General features: G+C 38.1%; 1 protein-coding gene across 1 annotated transcript in view; it reads right to left on the bottom strand.

Annotated features, from left to right (window-relative positions):
* LOC124175034 (collagen alpha-1(IX) chain) overlaps positions 1 to 20,072 on the bottom strand; it is a 149,199-nt gene that overhangs the window by 29,464 nt on the left and 99,663 nt on the right. Inside the window, exon 6 of the mRNA XM_046554844.1 lies at positions 13,252 to 13,329. Coding sequence (XP_046410800.1) covers positions 13,252 to 13,329 — 78 coding nt within the window. The remainder of the gene's footprint in view (positions 1 to 13,251; positions 13,330 to 20,072) is intronic.

Here is a 20,072-nt window from a genome sequence, read left to right on the forward strand (position 1 = left end):
AAAATCTTTTGAAAAAAAGCAAATGAAAAATTAAAGCCAATCGATAATTTTTTACAAGACGTTTATCTAAAATACAATCAGTTTCTTTTCGTTGAAGCATAAATTTTTCACTATAGACGTGTTCATACACGGTATTTTTGAAAATTATTTCTACAAAAGAATGTTCCAAGACACATGGCTTGGATTGATTAAAAGTATTATAACGACTAGTTGAAACAGAGAACGTTGAAAAATAAATATCTCGGAAACTACGTGAGTTTAAAATATAAAGCAAAAATCACGAGTATCCATTTCAAATCGAAGAATATGATAAAAACTTGACCAAGAATTCGAATGTGAAATGAGGGTAAAGCGTTAATCCATACTTTACTGCGTTTCTCTGATACGGAGATTTGCAAATTATGCACAGTAGCCGTAAGGTATTCGCCATAATTTCACTCCAGAATGAAGTAAAGGGATGCTGGTTCCATGGGCCACTGAGTTATCGTAAAACACCCCTACCAATCGATATCCAAACAGATAAAACGTGATATTTTATACATACCGAAAGCTGGAATCTAGAGCTGGGATTGAAATTCCGAATTTGAGAAGTTCTGAAAGCGCCGATTACCCACCGAATTTTTGCGTGATAAAACTTGAAATGAAGAAATCCAATTTTGACGAAAGATCAAAGTTTCGAATGGTGCGAAACCCGACACATAAAGTTCCGAAAGGTTCAAATGCCAAAAGGACATAACTCAGAAAAGTCAAAGTTTGGAAAGTGTGAAGGCAAGAAAATTTAGAAATCTGAAACATCGAAATTCTAAAGGTCGAAGATTTTCAGCTCTGTAAATTTCTGGCTGGGTGAAATTTTACCACTTTGATCTTTCTTTGTATTGGATTTTCGATATTTCTACGTTCGGGATCCTGGTTATTCTGATTTTCGGCTTACATCCACTCGTTGAATAAACCACGCTATATGAAAATTGTAACGTGGCATTTTTGATACCCGTTACAAGTGGCTCCCGAAACTCTGGGCAGAACCAAACGTAAGGGATTTCCGAGATCTAGTCGCGAAATATTTGCAAGAGAGCTCCAGAACTGCAGTCACGCATTCGAAATTCCGAGAGGAGACATTGTAGCAAGTAGCGACTAAGATAATTCAGGCTTTTTGTTTCTTTTTGTTTATCGAGTATCAACGGCATCAAGCAGGAAGTCAGCAACAAAGTCGAAGAAATTGCGGAGCGTCGGAACAGCGACGATTTCGAAGGAAGGATGTCGAGGCTGCGGAGGGGGAGACAACGAAGATCCCTGCATCGCGGGAATCCAAGGCGGACGCGATTCCCGCTGGCGGCCGGCGCGCCGCAGCCTCGCACGCTCGCCCCGCCAACAGCTGACCGACGAATCTGCGAAGGACGGACTAGCGACGAGGGAGCACCACCCCGCTCACCCCCAAGACCTCATGGAGCTGCGCGGAGGACGAAATTGCGATCCAGCCCTAAGTTCTGCGCCGCGATGCTACGACATGTGCGCGCCGAGTTGCGCGATATACGAAATCGATGACGGATCGGTTGTTGCGTATTCTTGCGGGTATGAGGTCACGTAAAAAATAGCGTAACGAGATCGGTGTTGCGGCTGGTCGACGATTTCAAAAATCACTCCAGTTCTGGCGCTCACGCGAGGTGGTGGCTCGAGACAATTTGCGATCGGGAGTTTGGTTTTTTTTTTGTTTCCACGACGGCGGCGAGGATTCGCGAGTAGATGGCAGATTTCGCCTTCTGGATGTCGAACGGTAAGCGCTGCTGATATTCTTGCGATCGAATTTCGAGAGTAATTGAGTAAAGGCTTATCAGATAAAGGATAGCCGTTTTGGAATTTGCGTGTCGAAAAATACTCGAAATTCGTTTGCCGATTCTTTCGCTTGGTGACCGTAGCTTAAGTTACGCGTTATGAAGTTGAGAAAATTTTGAATATACGAAAATGTTGCGTAGAGTCACTGGCTTGATTCAATTCTTTCTCTTTTTGGAAATTACGTACAGCCTGAATTCCGCTGTACAGGGTCGAGATGCGGTATCGTGTTTTACAGTGTCACCTCTGGAGTAGCTCGCGTATCGTCGGGGGTGAGAGCTCGATTTTGCGGTACGACTTTTTAATTTTGGGTTGGCGGGGATACTGATTGAGTTTCGGACGTATCGCGATAAGTCTCGCTAAATTGAGGTCAAGACAAGTGTCATTTCAGATGGTGATTAGTGATGCGATTCGGGCTGTAGTTTAATACAGCACGATCGCGATTAGCGCGTCAAATAAATATTTTTTTTTTGGTTTTTGCCCTTTTGTTTACCACTCAGCGTGCGACTAGCGCAAGTTTTATGTTGATTTATTAAATTTTTTTATTTGTTTCGAAATAACAGGACTGGGATATATTGATGATCAAAACTTAAGTAATGTTGATTACGGACTCAGAAGATTTATTATCGACATTGATAACATTGTGTATACCGGTATTTTTTGAGGCTAAAAAGATGTTATTTCATGAGGAACTAAGTCAATTTTACGCACCATTTTCCCTAATGCATCACTCAACCTGACGATGTCCTGTTATGGTCATCAATACTTCACCTATAGAACGAGACTGTACCATCCTAGTATTCATCACATGTAAAAATGCTACAACGAAAAGACAAGTCGTTAATCACTTTTTAATCACTTTGCTGGGCGCTTCCTTTAGTTCTGGTTCTCCGTCAAGAATATTTTTGGAATTCCTCTCTTCTATTCATTTCACGGAACCCGCAATTCCTATTCAAGACGCACTGATTTGCCTTGAAAAATGCCATTGCTTGCCGCTAACTCTGCGTAGACTCTTCCAACTTGGATACCCGACAACTGCTTTGTGTTATTTTTGCACCATCTTCGATGCAAATATTTGGATCCCTTCATTTGCTAGCCATACCGATAATTTTCCGTGCGGGTATATGTATGTGATGCATATCCCAACTCACTACCATCTCCATTAAAGATTGCCTACCTTGCATCCTGTGATATAAGATGTAGCTCTGACGTAATTATTCCATGGTGGATAAGCTTTGTGAAAAACAGAATGATTGACGATGAGCTGTTCGTGCCTAATATCCAACCATGAACAATGCAAAATGAATTTTATTCTATCTATTCTTCAAAGGCGATGGGTTTGCCATTGAACAGTACCCGATGTCATTGTTCGGATTGAAAAAGCCAATATCCTTGGACACGATCATGCGTGTATCCCAAACTTTTCTATGTCTCTTCCACATTCAGGATGGCGAAGGAGGTCGTATAAAGTATCTGGGAAAACACCAGGAAATCTTGTCTTGATTTTAGCAGTCCTGAAGCTAGTCTCAGACACTTTTTTAGTTCAGATCGAAAGATCTGGTTTGTTGTAATCTAACAACGTCCTCGTATTGATGTCGTCGTACAGTTACTTTGGTTTTTCAAAGTCTTCATCCTCCGCTATCCTGACAACTCTCACGTCCATCATAACTGGTTTCTATGCATAAACTTCTTCATCTGCGATATTGCATTATGAGGACATGGCCACTGATATATCTAGACACGAAACTGCGGTTGCTCTCCCTCCGCAGCCTCTGCATCCTTTATTTCTTGGTTCTGTCCAAGGTTCCGGAAGCCACTTGTAACGGGCATCCGTAAGGCCACATTAAGGTTTCTTGGATAATTGGTCGTTTTTGATTCTATGTTTTTTTTTTTGTTATTTTCGATAAAGCGAAGAGAAACTGGTGAATTATGGTCTTTTGGTTTTGTGTGACACCGCCATGACAAAATGTATTCTTTTATTTAATTTTTTTAACTAGCGTGTATTTATCGAGTGCCTCTATCTCTCTCCCAAAATCACCCCGCCCCTCTCTGCGGTACTGAGCTACCCAGCATATTAGACGAAACTCAGCGAAGATTAAGATTTCGAGACGTGTTGATCACGCCTGGCTCGCAACAGAATCTTGCGATATCTTTTTTGAAGGTCCATCTTTTTTCCAGTTTACATCGCGGGCCGTCAATTTATCGTAAGGCGGTGAGTTCTCGGTGACTTCCGGGGATTGCTGAGGTGCAATAAAAATCCCCGTCGCAAATTGGCGCCAAACGTGGGGCCATTCGAAATTTCCGTTATAAATTTCCGAGTAAGATAGTGGCGTTGTGCGCTTCGAAAATTTCAAAATTTCGGGTTGGTAACGGATAGCGGTCACGAAAAGTACACAACGGCGGTCGAATAATAACAGGAGAGAAAGGTCGCGACACACCTCGGTCCAGTTTGTTGACGTCATGGGATTACAGCAATACGATTTCTTAAACGTAGCAAGAAACAAAATTGTATACAAAGGGTGGAAAATAACACCGAATATTGCGGCTTACAACTAAAGCTACGATGTCACGAATGTACCGGTTGGTAAGTAAACACACCGCTTATAGTCGCGCAGCCATTTTCCGCTTACGTTAGCATAAGATTGTCTGCAATTATCGCGTGTTCTTTTGCTTTTGATTTTGTTTAAAATATTGCCTTCTGATATTTTTTTTACGTTTTCCGTGGTCTCTCCATTTTTGTTCTGTTACCTTATTTTCAGCATTGCGGTTGACTTCTTTTTTGTCACGGGTGAAACAATATTTTTTTTCAGCCCGAGTCTTTTAAGTTCCTTTAGATTTGTTTGTTTGAATGATTTTGAGTTTGGTTATGCTTTTGTTTGGTTAGTTTTGATTTTGGCAATCTCGTAATGACAAGTGCATTCGTGCGAGTAATTACCTCTCTCTCACTTTCTGCTGATACTTTCTTTTGATAACGAATTGAGCTGAAGATTTTTTTTTTTTGAGTTCCCATCTTGTGTAATATCGCTTGCGATCAGACTCTACCTACGGCTTCCTTCTTACGGTGGGATTAATTTTTACTTGGCGTGCTTATACCTTTTGCTACTAATTTCCTTTTTCGTGCGGAACACGACTGAGAAAATCTAACCGATTTCGTATCGCAAGCTAACCTGAACGCGGTTCCATTTTCCACAGTAAACCGATTTCAGGGAAACTGGGAAGAGGCTTCCCCGATTCTAGGTTAGCGACACGGACTCGAACATCCCATAATCGAGTTGCGATGCGAGACGAATAGTTGGGTGACGTCACTGATATATATAACTACACTGGATTGGACATAATCGCGGTGCAGCGAGACCAATTAAGCGGTAGCCATTTTGTAGAGATTCTTGTCACTTCGGATATATATAATATACATACACAATTACACACATATAATCAAAGTTCACGTGAGCGCGGACAGTTGGGAGTAATTTCAATTGTTGTTAAAATGGAAACTTATAGTGACAATTATTGTGACAATAATAGCTGGATACGTTTTTTGCAATACAAGAAAAAAAAAAGATTGTGGACGATCATTTCACAAGTGAGTATACAACGCTGAAGCGATTTGCAAATGACAACGGTTATGTAGAAGTTATGTCAAAATACAAATTGTTTAATAATTGTATTTATCGAGTATTATAGCGTACGAATCGTGTAAGTAAAAATTCATCATATTTGAATTATCAACCGATCTTATTACAATTGAAACTGAGAACTCAGGTATTATTAACTCAGTGATTAAATGATAAATCGATATGTTTGGTTGAAAATGTTTTTTACACGTCTTAAGCTCCACTTTGATGAACAATGGATGGTAATTCCCTAACGGTTGAATTAGTGTTATACAAATTTTAAAATAATCCGTACGGAACTCAGCCCATCACAGAATAAAGGATAACGGACGGTAACTTCTCCGAATTGAAAACTTCTTTTGAATATCAAGAAAAATCCGGCTTAAATACAAGTTTTTCGTCATATTAGTAAATGATCTTTTGCATCATATAATTGTAAATAATATTATACTTCCGAAAAAGTGTTTTATTTTTCATTTAACGCATCAAACGTTATTTTACACATCAAAAACATTTTTTTGTGTGACGAATATGTCGTTGGATCTAAATAGCTTATATTACGCAATTCAAATCTTGCGCGCTTTTTGTGACAACTTTCCCTACAAGATGGCGGAAATTCAGCTGTTCAATTGCTAGATTTTTTAGATTTATTACATTTAGAATAGAAATTGGTGCGAATTGATCTACCTCGCAATCGAGCGGGAACGAAATCTCACGCTGTTTCGCGAGTATGGTTCTCCACCCACGCCAAAAAAATCGTTCATTAGCGAATTAGCGTGTCGATAGAAACCCGCAGCAGCCCGAGGTTCCGCAGGATTAGCCGCAATTGCCGAACCGGACGTAGAGGAGACGATGGCGCAGACAATGGAGAAGTCGATCGAGACTCAGATAAAGGTTCTAGAGAAAAGATTGATGAAGGTAGCGGTAACAGTCCGGAAATGAAATCGGTAAATCGGTATCGCCGAAGCAGCCTGCGCGCGAGCAAGTCGAGATACGGCCGCGTCAGCTGATCGGCTAGCGATGCGCGCGCCGCGCGCCGTACAGTTTCATTGGATAAGAATTGGGTCCTACTTCGCGGAACACTCGATTTACGTACAGAGAAGCACGCCCATTGATCAGCGGTATTATCTCATTTCTCGAAAAGTACAAGAGGCGATTTATGAAGAGATGGATCGTATGCTCCCGGATGGGGTAAGCGAATCATGCCAAACTTCGTGGTCAACACCGATTGTGATCGATGATTGTGTTTTTTTCCCTGGAGCCTTGTTAGATAATTTCAGGTACCATAGCGAGACTGAGCACTCACCTCGGCGGACTTGGCGTTGGAAAGGGGACCAGTGGTCAACGGATCGAAACAGGGTATACGTCTCATAGATATTATGGTCGATCCATAATTTTTTTTGTTCTTCCATTTATGGGCTCACTTTGAATCGTTGAATAAAGCGCAATGGCGTTTAGTTACCTTAAGCTGGTGGTCACCTCGCGGAGTTCGGCTCGCAGGATGCAGCGCTGGCGCTCTGACACCCCACGTTCCGTCCAGGGAGGCGGGAGTTGTAATGAGAAATGTTGGATGCCCGTTACAAGTGGCTCCCGGAACCCTGGGCAGAATCAAACGTAAGGGATTTCCGAGATTGAGTAGCGAAATATTCGCAAAAGAGCGCCAGAACTGGAGTCACGCATCCGAAATTCCGAGAGGGGACATTGTAGCGAATAGCGACTAAGATAATTCAGGCTTTTTGTTTCTTTTTGTTTTTCGAGTATCAACGGCATCCAGCAGGAAGTCAGCAACCAAGTCGTGGAAATTGCGAAGCGTCGGAACAGCGACGATTTCGAAGGAAGGATGTCGAGGCTGCGGAGGGGGAGACAACGAAGATCCCTGCATCGCGGGAATCCAAGGCGGACGCGATTCCCGCTGGCGGCCGGCGCGCCGCAGCCTCGCACGCTCGCCCCGCCAACAGCTGACCGACGAATCTGCGAAGGACGGACTAGCGACGAGGGAGCACCACCCCGCTCACCCCCAAGACCTCATGGAGCTGCGCGGAGGACGAAATTGCGATCCAGCCCTAAGTTCTGCGCCGCGATGCTACGACATGTGCGCGCTGAGTTGCGCAATATACGAAATCGATGACGGATCGGTTGTTGCGTATTCTTGCGGGTATGACATCACATAGGAAGTAGCGTAACGAAATCGGTGTTGCGGCTGGTCGACGATTTCAAAAATCACTCTATTGCACGATTGTGCGAAATAGTGGCGCGAGACAATTTGCAATCACGATTTTGGTTTTTTTTTTTTGTTTCCACGACGTTGGCGAGGATTCGCGAGGGGATGGGGGATTTCGTCTTCTGGATGTTGAACGGTAAGCGCTGCTGATATTCTTGCGATCGAATTTTGAGAGTGATTGAGCGAACGCTTGTCGGATGAAGGATAGCCGTTTCGGAATTTGCGTGTCGAAAAATACTCGGAATTCGTTTGCCGATTCTTTCGCTCAGTGACCGTAGCATGGTTGAGAAGATTTTGAGTATTCGAGAATGTTGTGTAGAGTCACGGGCTTGAGCCGATTCTTTCTTCTTTTGGAAATTACGTACAGCCTGAATTTGCTGTACAGGGTCGAGATGCGGTATCGTGTTTTACAGTGTCACCTCTCGAGTAGGTAGCGTATTGTCGGGGGGTGAGCGCTCGGTTTGGCGGTACGACTTTTTAACTTTAGGTTGGTGGTGATACTGATTGAGTTTCGGATGCGTTGCGATAAGCCTCGCTAAATTAAGGTTAAGAGAAGTGTCATTTTGGATGTTAATTAGTGTTGCGAATAGCGCTGTAGTTTAGTAGAGTACGATCGCGGTTAGCGCGTCGAATAAATATTTTGTTTTTGGTTTTTGCCCTTTTGTTTACCATTCAGCGTGCGGCTAGCGCAAGTTTTATGTTGTTTTTTTAAATTTTTTTATTTGTTTCGAAATAACAGGACTAAGATGTCTTGATGATCAACACTCAAATAATGTTAATTAGGGACTTGGAAGATTCATTATCGACATTGATAACATTGTATATACCGGTATTTTTTGCGGCTAAAGCGATGTTATTTCATGAGGAACTAAGTCAATTTTACGCACCATTTTCCCTGATGCATCACTTAACCTGACGATGTCCTGTTATGGACATCAATACTTCACCTATAGAACGAGACTGTACGATCCTAGTATTCATCACGTGTAAGAATATCTAGGCGATTTTAGGCACCATTTTCCCTGATGCATCACTCAACCTGACGATGTCCTGTTATGGACATCAATACTTCACCTATAGAACGAGACTGTACGATCCTAGTATTCATCACATGTAATAATCCTACAACGAAAAGACAAGTCGTTAATCACTGTCTAGAGTTGTAATTTCTTTGCTTGGCGCTTCCTTTAGTTCTGATTCACCAACAAAATTATTTTTGGAATTCCTCTCCTTTATTAATTTCACGGAATCTGCAATTCTTATTCGACACGCACTGATTTTCCTCGAAAAATGCCATCGTTTGGTTATGATTTGTTACGTCACGTTGCACGGATTCGCACGTCAAACGCAGGTAACACGGAATTATAAATGTGGAATCGATGAACGATCTACGATTTGCTGCAGGAAGTGTTCACTGAACAAGCCAATATCCTTAGACTCAATCATGCTGGTATCTCAAACTTTTCTATATTCAGGATCGTGAAGGAGGTCGTATGAAGTATGTGGTAAAATATCAGGAGATCTTGTCTTGATTCTTGCAGTCCTTAAGCCCGTCCCAGACACAGTTTCAATCCAGAGCGAAAGATCAGGTTTGTTGTAACCCAACCTCTGCTCATTGTTGTCATTGTAAAGATGCTTTAGCTTTTCAAAGTCTTTATCCTCCACTATCCTAACAACTCCCCCGTCCATTATAATTGGTTTCTGTGCATAACCTTTACCATATTCGATATTGCATAATGAGGAGATGGCCACTGATATACACTGAACAAACGTTTTGCGTCTCTTCGAAAAAACGGCATAGCCCAACTTACCGCCAGCCGTCCGCCTTGGATTCCCGCGATGCAAGGATCTTCGTTGGCTCTTCCTCCACAGCCTCTGCATCTTTGATTCCTAATTCCTAATAAGTGTTACGATTAGCGCTGTAGTTTAGTCAAGGACGATGGGGGTTAGCGCGTTGTGTCATATTTTGTTTTAAGTTTTTGCCCTTCTGTTTAACATTAAGAGTGTGGCCAGCGCGAGTGAGATTAACGTTTCTTGGATAGTTGATTGTTCTTGAATTGATTTATTTTTATTTTCTTAATTTTATTTGAAGTAACTGGACTAGAATGTCTTGATCAAAACTTATATAATATTAAATACGAGCTTAGAAGTGTTGTTAACATTGTTAACATTCTGTTAGACTATAGTCTTTAAGGCTCAAGAAATATTATTTTATTCAGAGCTAAATCAATTCTACACATGACTTTCCCCGATGCATCACTCAACCTGACGATGTCCTGTTATGGACATCAATACTTCACCTATAGAACGAGACTGTACCATCCTAGTATTCATCACATGTAAAAATGCTACAACGAAAAGACAAGTCGTTAATCACTTTTTAATCACTTTGCTGGGCGCTTCCTTTAGTTCTGGTTCTCCGTCAAGAATATTTTTGGAATTCCTCTCTTCTATTCATTTCACGGAACCTGCAATTCCTATTCAAGACGCACTGATTTGCCTTGAAAAATGCCATTGCTTGCCGCTAACTCTGCGTAGACTCTTCCAACTTGGATACCCGACAACTGCTTTGTGTTATTTTTGCACCATCTCCGATGCAAATATTTGGATCCCTTCATTTGCTAGCCATACCGATAATTTTCCGTGCGGGTATGTATGAGATGCATATCCCAACTCACTACCATCTCCATTAAAGATTGCCTACCTTGCATCCTGTGATATAAGATGTAGCTCTGACGTAATTATTCCATGGTGGATAAGCTTTGTGAAAAACAGAATGATTGACGATGAGCTGTTCGTGCCTAATATCCAACCATGAACAATGCAAAATGAATTTTATTCTATCTATTCTTCAAAGGCGATGGGTATGCCATTGAATAGTACAAGAAATCTGAGATTGAAACCCCGATTTGTTGGGATTGAAAAAGCCAATATCCTTGGACTCAATCTCGCATGTATCCCAAACTTTTCTATATTCAGGATCACGAAGGAGGTAAAACATCAGGAAATCTTGTGTTGATTGCAGTAGTATTTAAGCTCGTCCCAGGCATAGTTTTAGTTCAGATCGAAAGATCTGGTTTATTGTAATCCAACCTCTATTCATTGTTGTCATTGTGAAGTTGCATTAGCTTTTCAAAGTCTTTGTCCCTCTCTATCCTGACAACTCTCCCGTCCATTATAATTGGTTTCTGTGCATAAACTTCTTCATCTATGATATTGCATAATAAGGACATGGCCACTGATATATCGATACATGAAACTGCGGTTGCTCTTCCTCCGCAGCCTCTGCATCCTTTATTCCTTATCCCTAATCAATGTTACGATTCGGGCTGTAGTTAAGTCGAGGACGATCGCGGTTAGTTACCATTTTACCATTTTTTTTTACCATTAAGAGTGCGGCTAGCGCAAGTAGGATCAAGATCTGTTGGATAGTTGATTGTTCGTGATTTTATGTTATTTTTTTTTGTTCTATTTATTTTATCTTTGTTATCGCGAAAAACGACTGGTGAATGATTATCTTTTGTTTTTGTGTAACACCGCCATGTCAAAATATATTCTTTTATATCAATTTTGTTAACTAGCGTGTGTTTATCGAGTGTCTTTTTCTCTCTCCCAAAATTACCCCTCTCCTCTCCGCGGTACTGAGCTACCGAGCATATTAGCCGAAGCTAAGCGAAGATAAAGATTTCGAGGCGTGTTGACCACGCCAGGCGCCCAACAAAATCTCGTGATATCTTTTTTGTAAGGTCTGATTTTTTTCCAGTTATTATACTCGTAAGCTGCGAAAATTTCTCTCAAGATGAAAACGTAGATTATGATGGTATTTTAATAAACAAGTTCAGAAGTTGATATTTGGCTTAAAGTCGCTTCAAAATGGCTTAGAATTTAGTAAATTCGTTCCATTTTATCCTACTATGTCGGATTTTATTCAAAAACACTATTCTCTGCGAAGTCACTGAAACAGATTTTTTCTTCATCTTTATTTTGAAAAAAAGGTCTCAATGAATTTGTAGAAAATATTATTCCAAATAAAATGACCTATGGCCGAGTGAAATCTAACGAATCTATTACATTGTTGACATACTTCGAAGCGATTTGAAATGAAGCATGGATATAATTAAGCTTTTGATAATTCCAATACTTTCTATTTTTCTGTTTTAAGGAGATTTTCGTAATTAATGTACGACTATCTCGTAATAAAATAAATAAACAGTATCGATTTTGGCCAATACCAACAACTGCCTCAATTCTATTCGACTATTATTCGATATTCGAAACACCATCTTCAGCCGATTAATATTACAATATTTCTCTTCGCTTTATTTGAGTGCTTGAAAAAGCAAACAAGGTTACACCCGTAATTTTTCACCGCAACATCAGCCGAAATTATTTAGGTAAACTTGCTTTCGTTCCATCGCGAATACATCGGTCGCAAAATAAAAAATGAAAATATTTGCGAATTGGAATAAATTTTTTTCTCCTACTGATATCGAACGCGAATATTTACATCTTGTATGGGAAATTTAAAAATTTTGAAAGCACGCTGAACGACACAGTCTTCTTATTATTTTCTGATCGTTTGACGGCAAACAATGGGAAAACAAATAAATTGTCTCTTGTCCCTAGGCACGCTGCAAAATATTGGTTATTAGTATCGGATATTGAATCCATATCACAATTTGATAAAAAATAATCAATATCGTTTTCATTTCTAATTTTAAAATGTTAGTTTGTCTTTTATTAATACACATTCCATCTTTATATAGTTATGCAGATTCGTACGATACATTCAGATCCAAACGAACAAGAAACATAATTTTTCAAGCTTTTTGCAGCATGAGAAAAACAAACACAAACAAATATTGAGGCATTTTGCATCTCGCTAGGCTGTTTGCAAAGGCTTCGCGTGATTTTCTCAGATGCATTGATGTACAAAGAAAAAGTTTAAGAAAACGGTAGGCCATACAATTGGAAAAATAATTTATTTCTTCACACTAGCGGTTATTTTATTACATAAGATCAAGATAAGAAATCATATAACATGAAAAATATAATATTCATTTCGAGGGCGATAAATGAAACGCAATTTCATTTTGAAAAATGTACTGAGATGAAGAAATCATGTTGCTATACGTAGGTGATTCATGACAAATTATTATTATTATTACAATGATTATTCTTTACATGTATAATTTTTGTATGAGTTACTGGTGAGAAACAAGCAGCTGGTTTGCAAATAAATTTATGCGTATATTTGATTGAAAAAATTTTTTGGACACGTAGTACAGCTTTGTTTGATTCGGTGTAACTTATAAATATATGCATTTTGTTAGCAGACAATGTACAGTGATAGCACATAAAATTTGGAAACGATTTAATGACAATAACAATCGTCACCCGTAGGTGCCAATAATTAAGCCTGAAATAGCGGCGCGAAGGTAAGAATTTGGAAGTGCGTAAAAAAATGAGAAAAAGAAAAATGGCATGTGTGATAATAATTAAATAAAGCACAAAAAAATTGTACAATACAAAATTTGAATGATAATAAGTAAAATATAAAAAGGTGATAAAAAAATTCACGAAACTCACGAATAAATGTTCCACGTCGACTAATGAGGCTAAATCTGAATCATTACCTGACCCCCCCTCGGCATCTGGGAAATGAAACTACAAAGGAAAAGTATAAAATTAGACAATGAAAGATAAAAGTGTGCTATTATTGGAAATTATACATTTTTACGTGTGTTGCATATCATATAAATTTGCCTAAGGATTGACCAAAAAAACGCATATCAGCAAAAATATAAATTATACTGTTACGATATTTCATCGACATGTTGAAAAATGTTCAACATAATTCCAGTATCTTTGAAAAAACCTCCACTTTTTTGTGCAAGTTCACCTGAACTACAGATATAGATTTATATTGTACACGTTTTTCATTGTTAAAAGTGCAATTCCAAATCTAAAAAAGTTTCTGAACATTTTTAGCGATCGTAGGAAAAATTAGCGCAAGATTGCGTTCATTTGCAGAATTCAACGGACATGGGATGATGCGTGTAATATAAACCCAACTTTGCAACAACAAAAAATTGCGAGTTAATTGGGGACAACAGAGGATCGAGTCCGTGCAAAAAAATCGCATTCAATCGAAAGTGTAATTAGTAAGAAATTGCAATACAATGCATTGGTCGTCATAACGTCTACTGCGATGATGAAATTGTCCGCACGCGTTCGACGATCAATTGTTTGACAATTATGCAAGCGGCAAATCGATCGCAAACCATTAGCGACCGAATGGGGCTGCAAAACATGTTCCGGAATGTTTGCGTTGTATATCCTGTATACCTATACATGCATGTAATGTATGCATGCGGTTCGCAACGTGTTGCATTGACGTTCAATCGTTTGATTATGATTTGTTACGTCACGTTGCACGGATTCGCACGTCAAACGCAGGTAACGCGGAATTATAAATGTGGAATCGATGAACGATCTACGATTTGCTGCAGAAAGTGTTCACTGAGTGAGATTTCGTTTGTTGTAGTAACTAGAAAAATTCAGTAAAACAGTCATCGTTAAAAGAAACTGTCTGAATATTGTTGGAATTACGAAAATCGAGGTACGCGTAACCATTTTGCGCTGTTGTCGATCCTTTGTTTTGTTAATTGCAACGCAAAGTCAGTTTCTGAGGTTTACTCTACTTATTTAGTTCAACAAGGCTTTCGCGTCAATTTATTCTTGCACAAGCATTAAATTTTCCCAACAGTTACAAGAAAATACAGTAACAGTGATCGTAATGAGGAAGAATAGTAACGGATACTAGACTTTCCGGTAACAGCTAGAAAACTAATTTTCATTTTCTACCTAGAACTACATTTTTCGATTGTGATAAAAAATGAAAATAGTTGAGGACTGAGCGGTAAACGGAACTAAAAATTTCTCTCAGTGTTGAATCACGTGATTCTAATATTGAGTTAATTTGAAGATGTGTGAAATGTGCGGTCGGTTTAAAATTTGCAGAAACAAAAACGTGAGTAATCAAAGGTTTCGGAAGTATAATTGAACCTCACAAAGTTGAATATGACTTGAAAAAAAAATATCAACTCTTAATTTTAACTGCAGAAATCTAGGATTTAGCAATGAATGCATCACCACAAATTTAACTTGGAAGATCTATGCAGAATTCAATCCCGAATAAAATATGCCATTGTTAATAAAAATTGGGCAAGCGAGAAATCATACAATAATGTTATTTTTCTGAAGCTCATGACATAACGAGATATTCGTATTCAAAATTCAGTTCTTTCAAAGTTTTTCCTGTGTTACGATGATCTCTGATTTACACGTACGTAGCTTGATTTTTACAAGTAAGACTTTCCCAGCAATCCCAGCCTTCGTTTCAACACTTTTTTGAGTCAACCACTTCTTTGACCGAACCGTATATCTCAAAAATCCGTTATAAGTTATCCGTCCACACGTTGAAAAGGAAATGTACAATTCCCACCGAATCAGATAAACTAACATATTTTCCATATCCGTTGTCTTGTTTTTTTCATTACGGTTGCTGAGATTGTAATCTAATCCACCGCTATGCTGTAGCAACAATATAGCATCAAACTGAGAAATAACTGATCGTATCAGATACAAATATATTAAAACGCAAAAAACTTCGTGCAAGCTGTTCGTGCAATACAAATCAGTGAAATTTCGGATTGCAAACTAATTTTATCATCAAATATGAACTGCATACTTATTGACAACAGATCTGTTTATCAATCTGTCAGTGTTTCTTTATTGCAACATTAGCTTAGCATTGTATTAGACACGCACCTAAGTTATTTTAACCCAATGAAAAAAGAAAAAAAAAGGAACCACGATTAGAAGATTGAATTAAAAAAAAAAAAAGAAGAAGAATATCACAGAATTTGATAAGATTAGAACCAATTCACCTGGAAATTGAAATAAGAGCGTAACGATTATAATGAAGAAAAAAAAAAACTTGCCTTAATCTGGCGTGTCAGTCTTTATCTATCTGATCAGATTCTACTTCTCCAGGCGAATAGGTCGTTGCTCTTTGGAAGCGCCGGCTTAATTCTGACCGCTGAATTTAAATTGTACAGCAACTAATAGTTGCACTTAACTAATAGTTGCACTTATCTTTACCGGATATTAGATGCAAAACCGCAACAGCATTCTTCACTTGCTATAAAGTTTTTTTTCTGTCAAACTTCTGTTTTTCTGATTTCGAAATATTCGTAATATTTATATTTTCTCATACAATTATGAAATAAATAAACAGATGGAATGAAAATATGTAAATTGAGTGTATTATCGTGACTGATATTTTGAATGTTTATATTTTATTTTCCTTCACTCCTAAATTACCGAATAAATAAAATTCATTTCAGAATATCCGTAAAGTAAACGAATAATCCTGCAACTTAAAAACTATAGATCTGGCCAAATATAAATATAAATTGTAAAACTAGCTTGTGTAATTTTGAAACAGAGAAAAAATTTACTCAAATTTGTTGAGGCGGTATATTTTGAATTAAAATCAGCTTCTCATAAATTGATCTAGCTGACCAATTTCCAATAAAAATTTCAGAACACCAGAAACTGAATAAACAGAGAATTTTAGTCATAAATGATAGAGAAGCAAAGAATTAGAGAACTGAAGGTAGAATAAAATATGAGAGTCGTATAGGTAGAAAATCAGAAACAAATTTTTTTTTTCAACGAGAACTCACGTCACTTTTATAATTTAAATTGGAGAATGCAGTGTGAAGAGGCAAGGCGCAATGGTGTTCTTTTGCCTGCAGATGCAGCTCATGCTACCGCGGCACTTAAGAACGAGTAGAGTTTTTTCTCAGTTGCAACCTCTTCAGATATCAACTTATATGCCTTCTTATCGCGGCAGCGACTCAAAGTGCCCCGCAGCTGTTGCAGACACAATTAGCTCAGGAATCTCGATTTTTAAGTTGGCTTCTATTTAAACTTTTACATCGCGATCGTAAGCCAACTCCCTTTTTAGTATTGCTACCGTTTTTGATAGGCATATAGTTACGAGGAAACGAAATTTGCTAGGGAATTAATGGAAGATGGGAAATTTATCTTGAACTGGAAACCAAATTTTCTGTTCTCGTCAGAGTTTACATCACATTTCAATTCCACATTACAGATAGTCTAGAGATTGTTTAAACCGGCGTATTCAACATCCCCTCTTCGGTGTTCGCAAAAAAGGAGTGAATGATTTCATGTTTCATTTCGTTCTCGTGTCTGCTGGATAGACGGGCGCGGGAGAAAACGAAATCAAAACAACCGAAAATTGAAGTTCCTTTGTTTATATCCAATTAGCTCTCACCCAATGTAATAACATGAAAATTCTATTCAAATGAAACAATCCTGCTTACCGTGAAGTATATTTGAATGAAGACTTATAATATTCGATCTAGCCTGACTTAACATAACCTAACTCGATCCAACCTAACCTAAAAGAGTTCAATCAGCGTTCGCATAAGTGTGTGATGTCGTTCTGACTTGGTTTACAAATATCGTTATATCGCCAAAACTGTTTATCTATTTGTAGCGAAATATAGTCTAAAACCTTCCTAGACGTTGTAACTACCCACAGAAAAAAGATAATCGAAATTAGTTTGGTATGTCTGGAGTTACGAGCGAATGTACGCCAGATAGAGTTAGTTTTATACACGGGGCATTCCATGTCAAATCGACCTTGGTCTGACCCTTGATCGCGCCGATTCGACCTGCGATTTTTGATGATTGATTCAACTCTTGAAGGCTATCATTTTTGTTCCAAAATTTTTCGAATCGGTTTCAGTTGCCGAAAATTTTTGAGAACGACCTCATTGATTAACACAATTTCAAAGCCTGAAATAATTCTGAAAAATCATGTGTTGGATATAAAATTTTTTTAACCCAGAGCCAAAATAGGCCGGATCCTCTTTACATTTTGTTCGAACTTTCCTGGAAGAATTTTTTTAAAAAAATTAAAGGAAGAGTCAGTTTACAATACATGGTTACTCAAACATTTTCATATGGAACAACAGATTTTGGAAAATTGTCTCAAATTTTTTCATCTTGAGGAATAAAAATATCTTGACAAAGATCTGAAAAATTGTTTAAAATTGGGTGTAGTATGTTTCAGACAACAGCCTCTAGTGTACTGGATTTCTTTCTAACGAAGAAGAAGTATCCGAAAAAAAAACTTTCAAATTATAAGGGAAAGTCAGTCAGTATATGTAACGCTAGATTTGAAAGAATTTTTTGAGATTTTTAAATTTTTCAAATAACTAATTAGCTTACGAAAATCTTAAGCAATTCTTAAAAATCTGGTGCTAGATATAAAAATGTTTGAGCAACCACCCCTGGCAAATTGATTCTTCCTTTCAGTTTTTTTTTTAAGTAATTTTTTTCGATACAAACTTGAAAAAAATGTTAATGAAACGCCAGTTAACTGCGGCTCAAAGTTCAAAATTTTTCGCATCAGACAAATGATTTTTCAGAAATACTTCACCTTTGAAAATTGTGTCGATCAATGTAGCAGTTTCAAAAATTTCAAAGAAAAAAAATTCTAAATTCCTGCCTTCGAGAGTCAAAACAATCGTATAAAAAATTCTGACCCAAATCGGAAAGGTTAAGGGTCAGACCGCGCTCGATTTGACACGGAATGCCCTGTACGTAGAGGTGAGAACAGGATATCGAATATGGCGAAAAATCCCAATTCGTTCCCTTCCGATTAGACCTTAAATTTTCTACAGCCGTATAACTTGCATTATAGTCGAAAATCGGAAGGTGTGTATAATCAGTTTCAAACTGTTGAGTAGCTTAACGTTCCATGAAATGAAATCTTCTTCATCGTCTCCAATGCCCCGCGTGTTTGATTTCTCGGATGGGCGCAGGCTGAGAGTCTGAGAGGGAAATTGAGTGATAAGCTTCGTAAAAAGGCCGCGACGCAGCGCTGCGCGCGCATCTAGAATGATTCGTACATCTCGTTTCGCGGTCTATTTTTAAATTCATGCCGTATTCAACGGTTGAAGCTATGGAAACACAGATTTTTTTCTCTACTGATGAGACACGGGATTATTTTATAATACTCTCGATCGGCTAGACATTCGCCGACGAATTATAACCACAGAATTTTACTCGATGTTAATCGGATCGGATCGGATAATTTCGCGAGTATGCGTAAAACAGACAATATTGACGAATAGAATGCACTCGTTCTCAGAAGAGTACTTTTTTTTTTATGCTGGAATATAAGCGTATTGTTGAACGACCAGTTATTAATTATACGTTGTGTAGGAAATACTCGTTCGTTGGTTTATAGTTTGCAAATTAGTTCTAAGTTAATTTAGAGTGATTTGTAAATAATGCTTGGTTGATGGAAAGTAAGTTCAAGTACGAATTTCATATCGCTCGTATCGTCAAGTGCTGTGGAATAGTTTACTTGAATTCATTATTCAATTTACGTCGTTTTACCTCTGTTGTAAAAGTTTATTAAAAAGATTCTGGCAACTTTAGTTTATCTAAAAGGAAAAGTCTTCGACTTCCAGAGCACTAAATATCGGGACTTAACCATCAGCTAAGGATTTCAAAATTTCCAAAAACTGAAAAGAAACTATCTTAAACAAATCACCAATTTACCTCGAGATAAAATGATAAGACTTTTCGTAATGAACCAAATAATCAAATAACCGTAATAAAATAAAGTGGGAGATGTAAATTCGAGAGACATCTTCCCGTAACAATGTAGATTTTCAATGGATAAAAAAATTATTTTTGACACTGAGTTACATAGTTTTGACTATGGGTAATTCTGTTTTATAGTTACGATGTCGGCAAAACCAAAAATTCGTTTATGAGACGTAAGTAAACAAAATACTTACGGTTCGTTACTTCATTGCATTTGCATATTAGACCTTTCCAGATTACGGCAATGTTTTCTTTTTTTTTCTGCCGGATAAATGTCTAACAATAGTTTTTGCTGAACTGGAAATGCTTAGAAGTGTAGGGTTTTGGTCTCAAGTCTAATGATAAAATGTGTATTATATGGTATGTGTAAATCTATACATGTATCTATTAACCGTAATTCAAACAGTCTGATATGATATACAATATATGATGATTTTCCTGGAGTCACCGACTCCAATGTCATGGATTAAACATTGAATTCAAGCTGGTTTGAGACAGCGGTGTGACTCATGCGGAAAAAATTTATGCATATTTAAATTTTTCGTTAATAGTCTTCGACCGCATTCTTAAACGCTTAGGTAAATCTACTATTAGATAGTATTGATTATAATCATGATCATCGTATAAACGGATCCATTAAATTATGAATGAAAAGTTGAACAGGGAATGAATTTTTTACAACTGATCTATAA

The sequence above is a fragment of the Neodiprion fabricii genome, chromosome 2 (genome assembly GCF_021155785.1).
Source record: "Neodiprion fabricii isolate iyNeoFabr1 chromosome 2, iyNeoFabr1.1, whole genome shotgun sequence".
Taxonomy (NCBI): Eukaryota; Metazoa; Arthropoda; class Insecta; order Hymenoptera; family Diprionidae; genus Neodiprion; species Neodiprion fabricii.